Genomic DNA, 21541 nt, shown 5'->3' on the forward strand with positions numbered 1-21541 from the left:
AGTGTGTGTACGTGTCGCGGGGGGCGGTGTATGGTGGAAGGGCGCAGGGCAGTGGGGGAACAATGTGAAGGGGCGGGGTGTGTGTGTGGGCAGAGCTCCGCCCCTTGTTGGCCCCGGCGCTGGCTGTTCCCGGGCGCGGGCCGGGGGACGTGCAGTTGCTCGGGCGGCCATGGAGGCGGCGCGGCGGTGGCTGGCGCTGTGCTGGGCGCTGGCGCTGGCGGGGCCCGGGGCGGCCCAGGAGCAGGCCCGCGCGGAGGAGAAGTGCCATTACTACGCAGGGGGGCAGGTCTACCCCGGGGAGGCGGCCCGAGTGCCCGTCTCCGACCACTCCCTGCACCTCAGCCAGGCCAAGAGTAGGTAGCGGCGCGGGCGCTGCGGGGTGGTTAGGGATGTTGCTGAACAATTTCCCGTCTCCCCACCGCAGCCCCGTCCCCTCCCGCTGCAGGGCTGCAATCAGTGGCGCTCAGTGCCCGACCCTCCTGCCCTGTCCCCTCTTACCCCCCGCCCCGCGGGTGCAGGCTGACTGAGGCCACAGGCTAACACCGCCCCCCCCCCCAGTAAAAGGGTCTAGAGAGTGGGGTTCCCGTGTGGGCCCGTCAGAAGCAGAGATCCCAGCTGTGGGGCCGGGTGTCTCTGCTGCTCCCCCCCGGCCTCAGTTTCCCTCCACTTGTGCAGCGGAGGCGGCGATCCCTCCATCGCAGGGCAGCCAGCACCCAGCTTCATGGACGCTTGTAAAGGGTATTGTCTGCCCGCCCCCCAGGACGGGCCCTTGCGCAGCATCTCAGCAAAGCGGCCTTCCGGGGAGCCCTTTTTGCGATGAGGATAAAAGTGGCCCAAGCGGGCTAACCTAGAGCTATTGGTATAGTGCAGCTTGTTTGGTTTAGTGGCAGCCTGTGTGTGCAGAGGGGGTGGGGGGATTATTGCAGTCTTAAACTGTGGTCACTTCACTTTATTCCCACAGTTTGCTTTCCTGAGCCAGATGCACAGTTCACTGCTGCTAGGGGAGAAGGCCACGTCAGACAAAGCCTATTGGTTTAAAGTGTGCAGAGCCCTAAGCAGCTCCCTCACTGCCGAGTTTAAATAATCTGAAAATCAGAATTTACTCTGCTTGAGGATTTTCACAGGGTAGGGTGAGGTATTTAGTACCATGGCCCAAGTTTCTGCCTTTTCCCCTCGTTGTAAATAGATAACAGTTATAAGTTAACATTTCTACCAAAATACAGTTTGTCAAAAGCAAAGGAGCCTGTTTAGGGAATCAGAAACCATGCCAATGGACAGCTACTAGCAATGGGGAATATGCCACTCATTAACCCCATCTGTAGAACTAAATAGTTGATATACACCATGTTAAACTCTTTTTTTTATATAAAGGGAGATTCTCTAAATAGGAGTAAATTACAGTTTTAGTCCTAGATTCCAATATGTTGGAATCCTTGTGGATATTTTGGTTGCTCGTGATGCACATTAGACTATTGCAGTGTTTCCCAAACTGGGGTTTGTGAACCCCTGGGGGTTCGCAAAATGTTACAGGGGGTTCTCAGGAAAAAATTTCCTAATGGCGGACAGAGCTGTCCCTAGGGACCGCGGGCAGCACGAGGCCAGCAGCCCGGAGCCCCTGGACTTCCAAGAGCTAAGCAGATCAGAGCAAACATATCTATCACACTGAGGAGATTTAAACTTCAAGACTCCTTATAAGAAATGGAAAGGGAGGTGGATATTTTTTTGCTGTTTTTAAAATTAAATAGGCAGCTAGTATTGTTTTTAAAATTATTATGAAGAGCAAGTTTAAGCTTTGTTGTAATGTGCATTGTTTGCCTGGACTGCTCAAGACCTGAATGATTGTGTAGGAGGAATTCTTTGATTTGGCTTCTTAAATACCTTCATGCTGTTTCACATCTGATACTCCTTGATGAAACATAGGAGCTTTGTCTTATAACAGGCTTATTCAAAGTGATACAAGCTACGAAAGTGAGATCTTGGAAGAGTGTTGCTGTTTTCATAACGTCATAAAAATACTGTAATGATTAATAATAAATAGTGTGTAATAAGCATGTCACAAAAACAAATTTTATATTTCCAAGATCACTGCTTTTATAATTTATACTCAGGTAAAGGAGAAAATCCCTGGAAACATTCATTTTTAAGAGGGGGCTTCGCGGGACTTGACATTTTAGTGAAAGGGCTTCACAGGTTGTTAAAGTTTGGGAACCACTGGACTATTGGAATTTGTGCCTACCCCAGGTTGTGTTATGGAAGTTCTAAACCTCTGCTTCTGTAGCTTGCTTTGTGCAGCTACATTCCTATAGCCACACACAGCCTAAATGAACTCATTGGAGCTCCACAGCAGCCACCCCATCCAAAGCCAGTGGCATAATTGGAGTGCAACTCTAGATCACTTTTCTGTTTATCACTGAATAAATAGAAAAGTATATTTACTCAGTTACTTATTTTGTTACAGACTCAGCTTTGTTCGGATGAGGTATTTCAGTTATCAAGCAGTAGGATGGATGAACATAGACAGATTTCTGCCTAATGGAGGGCCTCTGCAGAACAAATTTAATAGGATTTTAAACTGGGTCAGACACACTGTTTTTCAAGATTCAATTTTGAACTTTGTATAGTGTGTTACTAGATTATTTTGAATATTAACATGAAAAATCTTCATCTGTTCTTGCATTTCTCCCCCTCATTCCCCAATGAAAGTCTCTTCAGTTTGTGGTAACAATCATTTGTCATGGTTGTCATTTGTACTACAGTGGAGAGCTTGGGAAGGGAATCAGCAGCAGAATAACAGATGAACTCTTTAACAAAGGTGCTGTTTTCATTGAAGGGGCAGTATTAAAGAATGAGGGAAGAAAAGTAATGTAAATAATATACAGAATACTTTGGGGTTCTCATTAAGATTTAAAATATTTTATGAACTAAAGGGTCACACTGTGACTGGTGAGCTACATGCACTACTCTGGCTTCTGTAAGTGTTCTGTGTACAAAAGAATGGTAGGATATGACCAAAAGGTTAGCTGCAGCAAAAGTCTCCTGAAATTAGACTTGACCTAGTCTTGTTTGTGATTCTGATTTTTTTGTTTGTTTGTTAGCTATGTTCAGAGAGCTCTCATGTGAATTTATTACATTGGAGATTCAGGGGCAGATCATTTTAATTGAATTATAGTTAAGGGGTTTTCTGACACCTGTTTAAAATGGTCACCCATTCTTAGAAATTTTCAACAATTTTGTAGTCAAGTGAGATTCCCAGTTACATTAATCTACAGTAGAACACTAGGCAGGAAATGTTTTTCTGTTTCACAAAAGTTTGAGATTGCCATTTTTCCCATGCTAAATCTGAATAAAATGTTAATCTCAAATGTTCACAAATAGGTAATCAAATTTTTTTTTAATTTGATCAAAACATTGTGTTTAGATTTCAACCTTTAACTTTTGGAATAAGTTAACAAAAATTTCATATAGTCATTTCAAACTGAAATTTCTTTTCAGAAGCATCAAAAATTTCAAAGTTTTCAGAAAAAATTTGAATCAGGAGATTCATTGAAACCAACCTTTTCTCACAGATAGTTTTGTTTTCCACAAATCAGCATTTTGACAAAAAATGTTTTGTCAGAAAATTCCCAACCAGCTCTAAATAGAAACATAGAGCTTGCCCACACTTGGAAATAGATAGTGTCTTCCCTCTTATCTCCAGAGATTCAGTAGAAGAATATTACTGAGAAATCTCAAGTTTCATAGTGAAGAATTTTACAAAACACTGACAGCAAAGTGCTACCATAAATAAAATAAACTAGACTTGTCAAATGAAACATCTTGTGAGGGTTAGTGTGTATGGGTAATTTATAAAAATGTGTACAGTATAAGTTTCTAGAGAAAGACTGGTATGTGTACCAAAATTTGTGGGCTGTGCTAATAAAAATAAAAAGACAGTGCAAGTTTTTAATGCCATTATTCATGTACTAATGTAGGTATCTTATAACTAGGCTAGTAAGGATTTGATTTTTAATTGGTAAATGTTGGTAAAAGTCAATTTCACCATACACACAAACTGACAAAAATTTCCATCAATAATAATCAAAATTTACAAATAGGCAGAGTAAGAAAAATGCTGCTTGAGAACTTAGAGTTTGATTTAAGGATATTAACTTAGTATATTTTGATGTGATGTTGACAAAAGCTTTAACTTTTTGAATTTCAACATCTGCTGTCAAATAGTTGTGTGACACCCTCACCCATAATTTCCTGTAACTGTGAAAGATTAAAATCAATAAAAAAAACTAAAAATATGCTTAAGCAGATATCAAAATTATAAAAAAATAAAAATCAATCTCTGCCACGCCTACTTATTAGCAAAACAAGGTGGATGAGGTAATATCTTTTATTGGACCAACTTCTGTTGGTGAGAGAGACATGCTTTTATGCTTGCACAGAGCTCTTCAAGTCTGGGAAACTAACTCCGTATCATTGAGGACAAGGTGGAACAGATTGTTAACTACTTCTGCTAAACACACATTTCAAGGGACCACTGGAGGTGAAGTGGCCCGTTAACACCTCTCCAATCAGAGGGAGGAAATGGGGACAGGGAGAAAGCAGCTAGGGGGGTTGTAAGTCCTTATAGATTATTGTAATGAGCTATACATCCAGGGTCTGTATTCAGTCCATGTCTAGCAAAGTTATGAATTTAAGGTCCCAGTCTCATCAGTTTTCCTTTGTGGATGAGGACTGATAGGTCAGCGATCTCTCTAGCAGTCCTCATCCTCAAAGGAAAACTGCACAACATTTCAAAAGACGAGCCTGGGACCTTAAATTCATAACTTTGCCAGACACATAGGCCTGGTCTACACTGCAGAGTTAGGTCGAGGTAAAGCAACTTACATCGACCTAATTACATCAGTGTCTACGCTACAACCTTGCTCCCACCGATGTAAGTGCTCTACTACACTGACATAACTCCATTTCCATTAGAGGCGTAGGGCTTATGTTGGTGTAGTTAGGGTGACGCAGTGTCCCTCTAGACATTGCAGGTTACTTACATTGGCTGTTGGCTGCCATTCTTGTCAATTTCACGACTCCTTCCTAGCGCTGTGAAATTAACAAGAAAGCCCAGCTCACAGCTCGGGCTGTCACCCTGGGTGGGTGGGGAGCTCCAGCTAGAGCCCAGTCATCCTCTTCCACCAGGCTGCCGAGGGGGCAGCCGGGCCCCGGTGGGCAGCTGCATGCAGAGCTGGAAGCCCAGGCTCTCAGCTCCCCTCATTACCCCTCTTAAGTTGATGGAAGCGCTCCTGGTGAGGACATGCGTGCGCCACCAACAGAAGGAGGGTTGTGTGGACATGAACCACTGCAGTAATTATTGTGGTGGCTGTAAGTTGACCTAATATAGGTCAACTTAAGTTTGTAGTGTAGACATGCCTAAAATTCATGGACTGAATATAGACACTGAATTTATTGCTCATTACAACATTCTCTCCCTCTCCCCCCTTTTCCTCGCTATGACTGGAGGGGTGTTAACGGGCCATTTCATCTTGAGTGGTCCCTTGTTTAGCATAAGTAGTCAACACACATTTCAATCTGTTCCACCTTGTATTTAGCAGTGACACTCGGAGGCTTGGTCTACACTACATACTTACTTCAATATAACTACATCGCTTGGGGTGTGAAAGATTCTTCACACCCGTGAGCAATGTTGTTATACTGACCTTAACCCCATGTAGCAGTGGTGGGTAACCTGCGGCCCGTTAGGGTAATCCACTGGCGGGCCCCAGATAGTTTGTTTACTTTTGGGGCTGCCCGCAGCTCCCGGTGTCCGCGGTTCGCCGTTCCCGGCCAATGGGAGCTGTGGGAAGCGGCGCAAGCCGCAGGGACATGCTGGCATCCACTGGGAGCTGCGGGCATCTGTGCAAATGTAAACAAACTGGTGGCCCACCAGTGGATTACCTTGACAGGCCGCAGGTTGCCCACCACTGCCATGTAGAAAGCATTATGTCAGCAGGAGGGCTCTCTCCCATCCTCTTAGAGCATCTTTCCCAGATGTGCAGCATTGGTGCAGCTGGACTAATGTAAATTTGTAGTGTAGACCTGCCCTGAGTTAGTTTCCCAGACCTGAAGAAGAGCTCTGTGTAAGCTCTAAAGCTTGTCTCCCTCACCAACAGACGTTTGTCCAATAAAAGATATTACCTCACCCACTTTGTCTCTCTTAATATCCTGGGACCACAACACGGCTACAACACTGCATATAAGCCTACTTATAACAGATACTGTGCTGTTGACAATAATTGTCTAATATTAATCAGCATGCTATCATTCTCCTTTAAATCAATTCCAAACATTGCTTTGAGCAGTATAGTAACTTACCCAACAATATATGCTTGACATTTCAGTCATGTTTAAATCCCTTCAGTTTGATACTGGATCACCAACATACTGCCCTCAGGCATGGAATGCTCAGTGTTATGTGCTTTGATATTGAGAAATGCTACTTCACTGTACTTACAATTTGAAAATCTCCAGCACTCTGGATTAGTCTGTGGTAGAGTAGTGTGTTATACCTCCTAAAAAGCAACAGAGAGTCCTGTGGCACCTTTAAGACTGACAGAAGTATTGGAGCATAAGCTTTCGTGAGTGAATATCCACTGCGTCTGACGAAGTGGCTATTCACTCACGAAAGCTTATGCGCCAATACTTCTGTTAGTCTTAAAGGTGCCACAGGACTCTGTTGCTTTTTACAGATCCAGACTAACATGGCTACCCCTCTGATACTTGACACCTGTTATACCTCCTGTAAGCATGTCTATAGTGCAGTTTCACTAATGTTGTTTTAGGCCCTGTCTAGACTATCAAGTTTACACCAGCACAGCTGTACCAATGCAGCTGTGCTGCTGTAAGATCTCTTGTGTAGCTGCTCTATGCTGATGGGAGAGAGCTCTTCCATCAACATAACTAAACCACCTCAAATGAGTGGTGGTAACTATGTCATCAGGAGTGTGTCTCTCCCGACATAGTGCTGTCCATACTGACGCTTCTGTCAGTAACTGATGTCGCTCAGAGGGGTGTTTTTTCACACCCATGAGCAACATAAGTTATACTGACAAAAGTGCTTGTGTAGACATATCCTTAATCTTTTTCTGCTGCGTAGTCTGAATATTTTTGTGGAATAACCACTGAGTTAGTTTATAGATGGGTTGCAGTAACAGACAACCTACATATTTTAAGCATTTGTGCCTTGAACACATCTTCTGTCATGTATTTCCTGCAGAATTAAATTTTAGAAAACCAGTTTTGCTAAGGAGTAAATATAATGTGAAATTGAACTACTCTTTATTCATGGCACATAAGTTATTTATAGCAAAATATAATTTACTGAAATCTATAACTCAGTAGCCATACATCATTCAGTGCAAATCAACATCCTAATTTATGAGCTGTCATCAGCCAGTAGTAATCTTGTAATGTGTTAAGGGGGTCATGGTAAGTGTGTGCAGCATTTTCTCTCATGCAGCCTTATCCTTGGCAATATTTCAAATGGTTCAGAAATTTGTGAACACGAATCTATTGAGTTATGTATGCATCTTGAAATGTACATTTTTTTTTTTTTTAAACACAGCATGACCCCAACGTCTGGTGTGCTTTCCTCCTGTGGAAGGTTGAAATTAATAAAGTTTGATTATGAAAGTCATGCATGCTACAAAGTGTGTTTTACTGTAAGGAAACAGACATCCATCCAGAGAGGAAAACTGTCCTTGGACATATGTTACCTGCTGAACAGCCTCATTTATGTACACATGCTTCACTTTATTCTTATACTTCAATTTGGATCTATATTTTATGTTTCTAGTTTCCAAGCCAGCACCTTATTGGGAAGGAACAGCAGTAATCAATGGAGAGTTTAAAGAGCTGAAATTAACAGATTATCAAGGAAAATATCTTGTCTTCTTCTTCTACCCTCTTGACTTGTAAGTAAAACTGATGCAGACATACCAAGGTATATACTCCCCTCCTTCCCTCCCCCCTCCACCACCTTCCCAAATTTTGGAAGTGTGTTGATTAGAGTCAGGGAACATTAAGATGTTGATTGCAACTGCACTTGACATTTTGTAATTCTGTAGCATCTTACTGGGGAATGTTTACATTCCTTGCTACCATACAACTCATTGCTGCAAATGGAAAATGCATACAGGAAAGAGTAACACTATCTCTTATCACTTCACTTCATACTCCCTGGAATACATTTTTAGGGAGTCTGATTTCCTCTTACAGACTTTTAAGGATGTTATGGGATACATTTAACTTAAATTATTGGATGGACTTTCCTTTCATTACACTATTGTAACTCCACTGCAGTCAATGGAGTTACTCCTGATTTATACCAGTGTAATAAGAGGAGAATCAGGCCCCTTGTTTTCTTGAAATGAGGAACAAAACATACAGTAAACTAGTAATACTCATGTAGCACTTTTCATCAGTAGAACTCAAAGCACTTTACAAAGAAAGGGTAAATAGTAGAGACAGTTAGCTGCTCTGATAGTGAAAATAATTGGAATCATGGCTTATTTTCCTCCTAGCCTCAAAGCTTGAACAATTGTGACCTAAAGTGTAATTTTGTGCCTAGAAGAAGCAGGAAGAGGTCAAATGCAAAATAGCTACAACTTGCATTACTATTTTCTAGGAAATCATGACATCTGTTTCTCTGCAATTTGGTGTGTCATACTTTAATCCAGTTATTCCTGTACAGTTTTAAAATCAGTGAATAATTGTACATGTAGCTAAACTGTAAGTTGTAATATTACTAAATCAACACAGACTGCATTTTCAATCTTATTATTCACAAACCACTTGCACATAGTTTGAAGATAGATAATTCATCTGTGAATGTATTGATGAATGCTGTTAGGAACGCAGTTACTTGTAAAGTGAAAATTATTTCAGTTGTGTATATTGGATTCCATCTGTAAATAAAAACAATAGTTGTGATAAGTAATTCACAATTTATCTATTTTATATACTGCAAACAATATCTAGCTTCTCTGTAGAAACTAATTTAGCTATGTATTAAGGTAACTGAAAAATCACTCCTGGATATTCTGAGAATTCTGAATTTACTTTGTTTTCAATTTTTTAGCACATTTGTGTGTCCAACTGAAATTATCGCCTTCAGTGACAGAATTGAAGAATTCAGAGCAATAAACACTGAAGTGGTAGCATGTTCTATTGACTCACAGTTCACTCACTTAGCATGGTATGTAGCCTACCCATGTGTCTTTTATAGGAAATTATTGGTGGATACATATGAGATTATAGGTTGCTTCCCCAAATTCACATACTCTGTCTGATGCACTAATATTGTCAAGTAAATATTGAATGATAAGGTGTGATGCTGTGTTGCATAAAAAGTGGCAAGTAATAAAACTAATGGTAAGAAATTCAAAAATAAAGTTTATTGTTGAAGGTGTCAAAGTAAAAGTGATGACTTTGGTTTTACCATTAGAATAAATTGTTCATTACAAATTATTCATCCAACTTTATTATAAAACATTCTATGGTGGATTAATACCAAAGAAATCTTCACTGGGTTTTGTTGTTGTTTTTAATTGTGGGATTTGGAAGAAAGACAGGGTAGTTTGCAGGGTGGATAAAAATCAATGATTAAAAAAATAAAAAAAAATCTGAAATTTTTTAATTTAAATCAGGTTTTTTCCTCAAAAAGCATTTTATCAAAAAAAAAAATCCATCTAAAGATAGTTTTAATTAAGATACATTATTATAGCTCAAAGATATCTCATCATGGAATAGGGATTATAAATTCTAATTCTATAGTATGACACAATATATTCATACAATTTTTAAGAAAAGTTTTGTAAATGAGTTCCAATAGTTCATAGATTAGGGACCCAATCTTATGGGGTTCCACAGGCTTCTGTATAGATTATTTAGATTAATCTTTCTATCTACCCAATGGGACTCAGTGCTCAGTCTAGACGATACCATCAGAGATGCTTAGTTTTGCAGATCTCATATTGTGGATTTGTATCTCCAGAGGTAACATGCTTGTTAACAGCAAAAATATTTTTAAATAAATAATATAATAGAGGTGAGAAATAACAGACCTCAACTCTTTTGTCCCTCTGCAAATTTGTGTACACAGAGTCAATCCCTTACCTCTCTCTAAAAGTGAAAAGTTTCAAAAAGTTCAACGAATAGATGATTATTGGGGACAGAATAGATCTGGACAAGGAGAAGAAGTTTGGAGATAAATGTGAGAAGCAAGGGACATATGCTTGTTTTGTTAAATTATTATATGTTTGCTGTTGAAGAAAAAAATCCAGAATACATAACGTTGTTGTTTTAGTTAAATAAAACAATTTAAATATCTGTCTGGTGATGTTCTCCTTCTAATACAGCATGGCAAGAAAGTCCTCCAAATATTAATGATAGTTCACCTCTCAAGGACTTCAAAAATATCTGCTTCAGTTACCTTTGGTAAATGAAATAACCAAACAATCATTCATTTTCTGATATAGTTGTAAAACTAATCTGAAAAGTTTTCAAAATAAATCACTATTTAAAAATGTGTAGTGTATACCTTCTAAAACAAACCTACATTTATCGCTGAGTTGTGAAGAATATATATTAAGGTTATAACAACTAACAAGAATGCACTTTTATGTAGAAAACCATGATTAAATCGAGTCTTCCTGACTAGTGATTGATTTAAATCAATTTGATTTAAATCATGACAAATCAAATCCACCCTGGTAGTTTGGCCACAGAGAGAGAAGGAGGGTGTTTCAAGTGTAAATTAAGCATGGAAGGAGGCATGAAGAGGAGATTAAGGCAACTATAAATGGACACATTGAAGGAGTGTAGGAAGCAGGTTGGAGCAAACAAGTAGGAAAAAGAAAAACAGAAATATAGCTATTCCTTCTGCAAAAAAGCTGCATGCAAGAGTTACTTGTATGTGGAATAAAAATCTCTCTGAAGAATAAATGTGCATCTCTTTTGTTTGTCAAAGGATTAATACTCCACGAAAACAAGGAGGACTTGGACCAATGAAGATCCCACTTCTTTCAGATTTGACCCACCAGATTTCAAAGGATTATGGAGTATATCTAGAGGACCAAGGGCACACACTTAGGTACTACAAACCATTATGGTGCATTCTGTCTTGTTATAGCAGTGCATTCTACCAGTTCCATTTAAAGGGGCACTCGGTATTGGCACTTCTCTCATACTATTTAATTATATACTATGTTCATCACAGTAGTTAATATCTGAACATATACTGGGTCTGTTTACATGGATAAATACAGGCAATTTTTCCACCGACTGTTGATAACTTAGCTGAAATTGTATATTAAAGCTCTTAGTCCACAAGGAAATGTTTCTTAATTTAAAAAAAAAAAAATCAGAAATTAACTCACAATGATCTATTGTGCATGCAAAACTCAGAGATTTAAAGGTGAACTGAAAAGCTTTATCCTGCCAGAATCTGAATTCCCAGTTCTGGCCTTTTCCTCCATTACTTACAGTGTTTTATTAGGAGTAACTGAACCATGAACTCAAGAACTGTCTGTCAGATGTTTTGTATTGACCATCTTGCTGCTGACCACAGGTGTAAATCTTGTCTAGTGGTAGTTGTGGCATTGTTTGATACGTAGTATTTCTTGCCCATTCATTTTCAGTGTTCTTTGTTAATACTACAGATACTCATGCTTGAAACAGATCGGTGTCCCTTACACTGCAGTTACCTGATCCTGTAGTGAAAACGTTGTGTTTTGTGACATTAGCTCTCCTGTCTGGACAATGTTGCAAATTCAGAATTGCATCTTTGCTGCAGTAAATAGGTAAAGAAGGTGGACTTGGAAGGAGCAAGGTCCCACTTAAATATTTATGTCTGATTAGCTAATGCGTAGAACAGGGATGTGCTGGCTGCCGCTTCCCGCAGCTCCCACTGCCTGGGAATGGCAAACCACAGCCACTGGGAGCTCCGGGGGGCCGTGTCTGCGGACAGTCAAAGTACACAAAATGTCTCATGGCCCACCAGCGGATTACCCTGATGGTCCACCTGCCGAAGGTTGCCAACCCCTGGCGTACAAGAAAGTGAAACTTAAGTGGACTTATGTTCACATTTTGAAAGTAACTTTGAAATGCTCTTACTATAGCTGCAGAAACTAGGATTAAATAGCCAATTTTCATTATAGCAAAAGATTAGCTGTGGGGTTCTTCAAGGTTTTATATTTGGTCCACTGTTTTTTAATGCTCTGTAAAGGTAGCAGAATTTTCAAATGATAGTTACTTAGGTTTGTCAAAAGCAGAGAAGGATGTGAGGAGATTGAGAGTCCTAACCAAGCTAGGTGAATGGCCAACACAATGGCAAATGAAATTCAGTGTCAATAAATGCTAAGTAACTATTCATACACCTTACCAAGGTTCTAAATCAACTGTAACAGCTCAGGAAAGAGCCCTGGGCATCATTGTGACCTCTGTTCAGTGTATAACTGCATTCAAAAAAGTAAACAAGATATTAGGATGCATAAGGAATAGGAAGGAGGATAATATGCCATTATATAAATAAATGGTGCCGTCTCAGCTGGAGTACTGTGTGCAGAACTGATCACTCCATCTCAAAGAGGAAGTTGCTGAATTAGAGGGGCTTCAGCGAAGGGAGATAGGAATGAGCAACAGCACAGGAAACATCTGCTTTGAAGAGAGACTGAAACATTGGCATTATTTTCTTCAGATAGGAGAAGAATAAGAGGGGATACATTCAAAGTATATAAAATAATTAATGGTAGAGAGAGGGTAGGTCAGGAACTTTCTCCTTGCCTCATAAAAAGACCAAGGGAACATTCAGTGAAATGAGAAGGTAGCAAATTCAAAAATTGACATAAGGCAATACTTTTTCACACCACACCTCGCTGGAACTCATTGCCAGAGGAAGTCATTTGCAACATTTAAAACGGGATTAGATACTTCTATGAATGTCAAGAATATCCAGCATTGTTATAGTTAGTACTAAAAAATTTGAAGGGATACTGTACCTCATGAGTCAGGATTTAAAATCAGTCTTTAAATATTATAGGAATTAATGTAGGGGGCAAATTATCCCACATCTGCCTACTGTGAGACAAACCCCCCCGAAGCCTCTGCTTCTGACCATTGTCAGAGAGAGGAAACTGGACTAGATGGACTGAGTCTCTACATTCCTATAATATCATGCTGTCAACCCTGAGCGAGCATTATCTCACCAGGTCTAGATATTTTAAGTGTAACAAGTGCTTTTGGTTTATCATTGTAATTTTTTTACTAAGGACTGTGCAACTAGCTTCTACCACATAGATTCTAAAGGCTCTTAGGTTCTCATTTATACAGTTCAGCATTTTATAATATCAGTGATCTACTTATCAAGCAGTATAGTTAAGGGTAAATAGTGTTCAGGACTTTCATATGAAGTCTAAAATCTCAAAGTGCATATAAAAACATTCTTAAGCATCATCATATCACTAAAGAAAGATGCAACCTTATGTACTTGAACTTTCAGAAAGCCTTTGACAAGATCCCTCAAAGGCTCTTAAACAAAGTAAGCAGTTATGGGATAAGAGGGAAGGAGGTCATCTCATGGTTAAAAGACAAAAAAAACAAAGGGTAGGAATAAATGGTCAGTTTTCAGAATGGAGAGAGAGGTAAATAGTGGGGTCCCCCAGGGATATGTACTGTGCTGTTCAACATATTCATAAATGATCTGGAAAAAGAGGTAAACAGTGAGGTGGCAGAATTTGCAGACAATTCAAAACTACTCAAGATAGTTAAGCCCAAAAAACAGACTGCGAAGAGTTTCAAAGGGATCTCACAAAACAGGGCAACAAAATGGCAGATGAATTTCAGTGTTGGTAAGTTCACGGTAATGCACATTGGAAAGCATAATCCCAACTATACATACAAAATGATGGGGTCTAATTAGCTGTTACCACTCAAAAAAGAGATGTTGGAGTTATTGTAAATAGTTCTCTGAAAACATCCAATCAATGTGCAGCAGCAGTCAAAAATAGCCAACAGTGTTCGGAACCATTAGGAAAGGGATAGATAAGATGACAGAAAATATTATAATGCTACTATATAAATCCAGGGTACACCCACACCTTGAATATTGCATACAGTTCTAGTCACCCCATCTCAAGAGATATATTGGAATTGGAAAAGGTACAGAAAAGGGCAACCAAAATTATGAGGGGTATGGAACAGCTTCCAAATGAGGAGATATTAAAAAGTCTGGAACTTTTCAGCTTGGAAAAGAGACAACTAAGAGGGGATATGATGGAGGTCTAAAATCGTGACTGGTGTGGAGAAAGTGAATAAGGAAGTGTTATTTACTCCTTCTCATAATACAAGAACCAGGGGTCAACCAATGAAATTAATAGGCAGCCGGTTTAAAACAAACAAAAGGAAGTACTTCTTCATACAACGCACAGTCAACTTGTGGAACTTATTGCCGGTGGACGTTGTAAAGACCAAAACTATAACTGGGTTTAAAAAAAAAAAAAAACTAGAAAAGTTCATGGAGATTAGCCAAGATGCTCAGGGATGCAACCCAGTGCTCTGATTGCCACAAGCTAGGAGTGGACAATAGGATGGATCCCTCAATGAGTGCCTGTTCTGTTCATTCTTTCTGAAGCACTTGGCATTGGTTGCTGTTGGAAGACAGGCTACTGGGCTAGATGGACCCTTGATCTGACCCAGTATGGCCATTCTTACGTTCTTACTGCTTTCTTAATTCTGACTTAACCTTGCCTAGGTCACAGCAAGATCTGAGAGCACTGCAAACTGAGGGCATTTTCAGTGAGAGATGGAGTTCTTTGTGTCAATGAAAAGCACCTCCTCTAAATGAGGCTGGTATTGAAGGACTCCAGAGGTGGGGGAGGTTAGATCCTTCGTATTCTGGGTGCATTACGAATGAGAAAGTAATGTGAAGGGAGTTACAAAGGAAATTAAAAGTTAACACAGAACCTGTACTTAACTTGATTGTGTAGTGCTTGGAGAGATCCAGCCACTGCTGATCTAGTGTAGGTTTGCTGCAATATCTGGACACCACAATGTGCGTAATAGAGATCGATATCATTAGGTTTATATCTAAAAGAAAAATTCCATGTTTTTGCAGAGGCCTTTTCATTATTGATGATAAGAGGGTCCTTCGACAGATAACAATGAATGACCTTCCCGTCGGCAGATCAGTGGATGAAACACTTCGTCTAGTACAAGCATTCCAGTACACTGACAAACATGGAGAAGGTGCCTGTTTTCAATATTTTGGCAATGGGAATTATACTGAGGTCTTACTTAGTTGGAAGGTATATTTTTAGCTATTAGGAAGCAAGGCATACTGCAACATTTGATAGCTTCATGGTTGTTACTGAGCAAAGTTTTCTGTTCCCCTCATTCAAGATTCAATGGACCTGATTCTCCCCTGCCTTGCACCTAGTGTAGTATCCCAAGTGAATGCAAAGTGGTTGTAATACTACCAAAGCAAAACAGTAGCATTTACACCCATTTTCCACTCATAAGCATAAATGACTGCGCAAGGTATGTGGCAGCGAAGAATCAGGCTCAGTATTTTAATAAATTTAGACAAGCTGTAATTGATCCAAGAGGCACTGCCAGTGTAATCTTAATGTTTGGGGGTTTTGTGGGGGGGAGGGAGAGCGGAGGCTGGTGTCCCAAGACAAAATAGATACAGTACTTTGGGTCAGTGAAAAGCATCTCCCAAAATGAGGTTGGGTTTGGTGCCCAGTGTAATGGAGACTAAATTCCTATCTCTTCTCTTAAAGTAAATGATTCTTAGATGGTGTAAACTGGCATAGCTCCATTGACTTCAGCTTTTTACCTGGACTTCAGGGGGCTGTGCCAAGTTACACCAGTTTAGGATTTGGCCCATAATAAGCTGTTCAGTTTTAATTATTAACACATGTATATGTTCAGCTGGCTAATCTTCCTGCTCTCAATTTAAAGTGTTGGTGTTTAAAAGCAAACCTATGGAAAGTGACACAGCTGCAATTCATTCTAAGGTTGTCTACACAGTGCGGTGATGCACACTATAGGGGTGTGCTTTCTGAAGCACACTAATGTGTGGCACACCAACTGGTCTGCATAGATCCTGATGGTGCGCGCGCCAGGTTCCCTAGCGTGCTTTAATGTAGTGCAGTTTGAAACATGTTAACATGTAATGTAACATTATCTGTATAAACAGCTCTATTTTGCAATTCAGAATTGAAAAGATACTTAAAGGCAAAGAGCGTTTTGATTAAGGAGATAAAGTCCTTTTTGTTCAGCTTCAAATAAAGCTGTGTCTCACCTTACGCAGTACTGGATTCTCCCTGTGAAGCACGTGGAATCCTGTTGGGTTTTGCTGGATTTCTGTGGCAATGCATATCTATTTCTTTGGACTCAGTGCAAAGGCTAGGAAGAAGAATCCTCCAAGGTTTTTATTATGTTCACCACATTTCAGCTGGCACCACTGTCTGCAGGGGATAAAATGCCTGTGCTCCAGTTGTGTAATCCCAGCTGTGCAAGCAGATCCTTGAGCCTTTGCAAAGCCTCATCGAAGCCAATGAAACTCTGCCTGGGCACAAGGTCTGCCCACCCATATGCAGTTGCAGGGTCAGCTCCATGGTCTCACCTAGGTTGTACATGAACAACTGAGCAATTGCAAGAATGGCAAATATTTATTTTTATCATCCTAATCCTTTTACATCCTAAACAGGATATCAAACAAAACAGTCACATTCTAGAGAGAGAACTTTAATTTTTCTTCATTGTTACTGTAATACTTGCCTCCTGGCATTAGTTTTAAAAAAAAAAGTTATACCTGTCTCCATTTCCACCTGATGGAATTGTTGCTCTTATCTTGGCACCATATGCCCTCGTGGAATGGGGATTCATCTTCAGAACGGGAGGTACTATTACTTTGCCAGTAAATTGACTAATAGACTGAAAACTGAAAATCAGAACCAACATATACCCAATCAAGCAGGGATTTCCCATTTTTGGTGAATGGAACAATCCAATCTGCCCTGAAAATAGTATCAATATGAATGTTTTAGGGATACTGTCTGATGAATAAGCATGTTGCATATTTGCAGATATTTACATGTGGCACCTTCTTGCTATATTACTTAAAATTCAAAGATTAGTTTTTTATGAGAATGGTTAGAAAACCAAGTAAATTAGAAAAATAATTTCTTTTCTACAAGGTCAACTTCCATTTTTGCTTTTTTTTTTTCAGTTTGCCCTGCTGGTTGGAAACCTGGCAGTGAGACAGTAAGTCCGTATTTATATTCAGCATACATTAATTAAATAAAATTAGGGACCCAATCCTATCTCCATTGAAGGCAAAAGCAAAATTCTCATTAACTTGAATGGAAGCACAATATCAGGCCCTGTGCATTGTGATATTTTTATAAATTCTTAATCTGTTATCATTGGAATTTTATTGACTGATTTATTACAGTATATCATGTTTGCAGTATTGCATTTTTCATGCAGGAAATAAATTAATCTCTTCACATCAGGAGTTTCCTTTTCCCTCAACTTTCCAATGTATGATCAAAACCTCAAGCACCAGAGAGTTAACTTGAGGGAGAATTTCCTTCCTATCCTGCAACGCAGGTCAAAAGAGAGTTGGAAGCTCTCTGAGGAAGGGGCTATCTTCTCTGTCTTATCTGTACAGTGCCTAGCATAATGGAGACTTGATCCTTGATTGGGGTTCCTAAGCAGTTCCTCAGTATAAATAATCTCACTTCTCAGGCCATTGATTAATTGCCCACAATCTGGCAAAGCACACTACCACTGTTAGAATTGTAAAATGGAATGCATTTTGCGGCACAGTATCTCTTCTTTTGTTTCTTCACACTAACATGATTATGAGCCAAAGAGCAAGGGCCCAGTTCAGTGCCCACTGAAGCAACTGAATTCAGTGGGTGTTGAATCAGGCCCCAATGGAACAACGAAAATATTTTTCTAAGGCTATGTCTACACACACATCTTATGTTGGCATAACATACATCACTCGGGTGTGAATCAGCCATCCCCCTGAGCGACATAAGCACTCGTCTGCACAGCACTTCGTCGGCGGGAGAGGTTATGCCGTTCACGGGGTGGTTTTATTATTCCGATGGGAGAGCTCTTTCCCGTCGGCATAGAGCATCTTCACCAGATGTGCTGGTACCAGCAGCGCCACTACAACGGTGTACATGTAGACATGCCCTAAGAAACTGGGTTACGGAAGGCTGCCAGCTACAGTATTACATCATTGGCATTTATTGGAAGCTACCCTTTTTTCTTCTGCTGCTTGTTTCAGCTGTTGGCACAAACAGCATTATGTAAAAAAAATTAAAATGAAAATAAATAAAAGGTGCCTTGAAAGAAATTCTATAAGGTTTCAGTAGCAGCAAAAAATTGAAGTGGTCTCTGCACCTTTCCTTGAGTTGGTAATACATGACAGCATCAAATACCACATTTTGGCAGGGCCATGAAATGTGTTCATTCATATAGACAATGGGCTTATTTATAAACAATAACATTTTCAGAACGTCAATAGGATGCTAGTGATATAAACTGATACAGCATTATTAATAAACTATTAATTCTAGTATTCTAGTAGCTTCTGGAGTTTCCAGCCAAGATCAAGGTCCCATTGTGCTAGTCACTGTACTGACACACATTAAAAGACAGTCCCTAAATTGTATCTACATACAAGATCTCAAACAGTGCATGCAGAGAGCCAGAGTGTCTGTATAGCCTCTAGTAAAAGTTTGACTTCTGACGTCAAAAGTTCATGCGTCTGATGAAGTGGGTATTCACCCGTGAAAGCTTATGCTCCAATACATCTGTTAGTCTTAAAGGTGCCACAGGACCCTGTTGCTTTTTAGTAAAAGTTGCAACTGGCAACATTTAAGTGGCTAGCTTTGCTGCAGAGCAGCAGACCCCTGCATTATAGTGCGAAACAAGCAGATGCTGGGAATTATATTCATGGGCTAGTTGAGATTTGTCTTAGTGGGGAAAAAATCTTTAGATTTTTATGGTGCAAGTGGGTTATAGGATGGCATATGTATGGCATTGGAAATCATGCATTCCACTACCTTGGCTAAACTGAATGATCTGTCCATTAGCAGCTGACAAGTGAGCGATTTCCCATTCTTAGAAGGGTCAAGCCTATGAATACACTTAATAAAAGGGAGACCAGTTGATAGCAGTAATAGATTACTACTTTATAGCATCTGCTGTTTCTGTACACCTGTGGCTGACAACTGACTCATTGCTGACAATATCAGGCCGCAAAAAATGTATAGCACTGACGTAAATACAAGTAAGATGTTCTCTTTACTTTCTGTGCAAAAGCTGTAGTGCACTTAAACAGCAGAATAGTTCTGCAAAACACTCTTCAGAATACATTAACATCTGTAGCCATGCCTTCTAAATGTGTTTGATTTAATTAGATCAAACCTGAAGATGCCATGAGAGCGTGGTGGCCAAGACAAGAGCTGTAAGTAAACTCTGAGGCACTTGAGTACAGATGTTAATTTATGGAAATAATTCCAAGTTCACTTATGGGGAAAATCAGACTGGAGTACATTCTTTCAACAAGGCAGATTCTGTTTCTTTCTTGAACTCCACTTCCTCCTCCATCACCCCTACTGCCCTTCACTGTTTAGTGTTCATTAGAGATAAGCAGTAACCTTAGATCTGAACGGGTGAAAGGTAATTTCTAAATGTAGTGTGTGACCATTAATGCCAGAATATGAGGTAGATAATATTTGTTCCTTTTTGTTTTTAGACCAACACTTTCACTTTCTTTCTCACACAGATAATCCCAGATCCAGCTGGAAAACTGAAGTATTTTGATAAACTAAACTGAAACTTGCTTCTACTGAGCTACACAAGTCACATGCAACTTCAAGTTGTCAATAAAATTCCATTAATTTTGTTATTTCCATGCGTTTGGCTGATTTATAGTGGCTACCAACTGTAGTTGCTTTCTCAAAATACAGGTATTCACTGTGCAGAGACTACCAGTAGCAGAAAGAGTTGACACAATTGGTCTTCTAGGGCCTCCTAAAAGGAGGCTAAGCATATGAGCTTGAGTTTATCCCATTCCATCTAGTCAAGAGTTCATATGTTGAGTGCATAATGCTCTGCTATCATACTATGTAGGCAGGGAAATTGTACTTTAATCTTTAGTTACTTGCATCCTCTTAAATATATATATATATCTATATAGACATGTATATCATTTCCTTAGCTATATGGACTTAGCTTTAGGAATCTCATTTTGAATAGATCACTTAATTTCTACAAAAGCTTAATCCATAAAATCCTTTATGCCTTTGCTTCTTTTTCAAAAAGATACCAGAATTTCCCTCCCAGTGGTTTTCTATAAAGCCCTAACTCTCTATTTTTGATATTTTAGAAGCTGCAGCTGAAAAATTGCCACCTGCCAATTGTTCACTATTACTCTGAAACCATATTCCACAAATTAATACAGTGAGCTGTAATGAAGTCTGAAGCCAGGAATAGTTTAAAGGGGTTAAACTAAAATTCCTCTTTGTTTGAAGTTGGAAAACATTTTAGTTTTTCTTCAGTCGAACGTTAAGAACCAGATTCTCAGCAAGTGTAAGTCAGCGTAGTTCAACTGGAAATCAATGGAGCTACACCACTTTGTGTTAGCAAAGGGTCTAGTTTTATCTGTTTAACTTTTTTTAACACTTAAAACTTCTGGGGTACATGCTCATATAAAAGGAAGATTCTAGTGTATTTAAAATTCCAATAGTCTGGGGATGATCCTACGTTCACACTGTGACTTGAATCTTTTTCCTGTTCCTCTACAACTGTTTTCATAGCTCTTAATTTAGAGCAGGTGAATTGTAGAGTCTTTGGGGTTCATGTGCACACATTTCTTCCCACCAGAGACCAAAACATCACCTCTAAAACATGCTTGATCACCACCAGAACTTGAAATTCCTCCTAAATACACATCCTATGCATGGGTGCTCTTCCCCCACTTTGATCTCTTTAACATAAGGTCATGCATGAACCAAAAAAACCACAAAGCATTGTATGCAGTCAGCAAAACAGCGTCTGATATTATGAATAGTGTCCACCTCTCTTCCTGAAAATTGTAGTGTGATCCTTGAAAGAGTAAAAAGTGACTTTCTACGTTGCCACTGAAGCTTATTATTCTTATACAGTGTCATGTTAGAATTTGATTTGTTCATATATACAGAATGATGAGGCAGCATCCCAGGCCCCGGACATCCGGATGGAATTTAATTTCACCAAACTATACAATAGATTGTTCTCACCAGTGAGAATTTCTTAGATGGAGTGAACTTTTCTGGGCAGTGAACAGGTATTCGTGTACCACCTAGTACAATAGGGACTCCATCCTGTGCAAGGCCTCGGGGTGCTGTTGCAATATAAATAAATACACACTGGCAGGTAAAACAACCCCGCAGCAAACACAACTTCTCCAATCCTCAACTCAGTTTCTCCCCAG

At 39.7% G+C, this 21541-nt stretch overlaps 1 protein-coding gene across 2 annotated transcripts; it reads left to right on the forward strand.

Annotated features, from left to right (window-relative positions):
- The first annotated feature begins 103 nt into the window (after positions 1 to 103).
- LOC113406252 (peroxiredoxin-4-like) lies at positions 104 to 19977 on the forward strand. Of its 2 annotated transcripts, XM_026649872.2 has the most exons (8): positions 104 to 353; positions 7835 to 7952; positions 9119 to 9235; positions 11009 to 11131; positions 15152 to 15282; positions 17273 to 17307; positions 19485 to 19531; positions 19853 to 19944. In XM_026649872.2, exons 1-8 carry the CDS (start codon positions 170 to 172, stop codon positions 19854 to 19856), a joined length of 759 nt encoding a protein of 252 aa, XP_026505657.1. In that variant the 5' UTR covers positions 104 to 169; the 3' UTR covers positions 19857 to 19944. The 2 variants fall into 2 exon arrangements, with proteins under 2 accessions (XP_026505657.1, XP_026505654.1); XM_026649869.2 differs by lacking the exon at positions 19485 to 19531 and having other exon boundaries at positions 105 to 353; positions 19853 to 19977.
- The last annotated feature ends 1564 nt before the right edge of the window (positions 19978 to 21541 follow it).

Source organism: Terrapene carolina, unplaced genomic scaffold (genome assembly GCF_002925995.2).
Source record: "Terrapene carolina triunguis isolate 2854851 unplaced genomic scaffold, T_m_triunguis-2.0 Scaffold23, whole genome shotgun sequence".
Taxonomy (NCBI): Eukaryota; Metazoa; Chordata; order Testudines; family Emydidae; genus Terrapene; species Terrapene triunguis.

What these genes read in the sequence shown, in the direction of transcription:
- LOC113406252 (XM_026649872.2), top strand. Translation starts at nt 170, where the DNA reads ATGGAGGCGGCGCGGCGGTGGCTGGCGCTGTGCTGGGCGCTGGCGCTG. An exon ending in TTCTTCTACCCTCTTGACTT is followed by an intron (nt 7,953 to 9,118) that starts GTAAGTAAAACT and finishes TCAATTTTTTAG; the next exon opens with CACATTTGTGTGTCCAACTG. An exon ending in CAGTTCACTCACTTAGCATG is followed by an intron (nt 9,236 to 11,008) that starts GTATGTAGCCTA and finishes TGTTTGTCAAAG; the next exon opens with GATTAATACTCCACGAAAAC.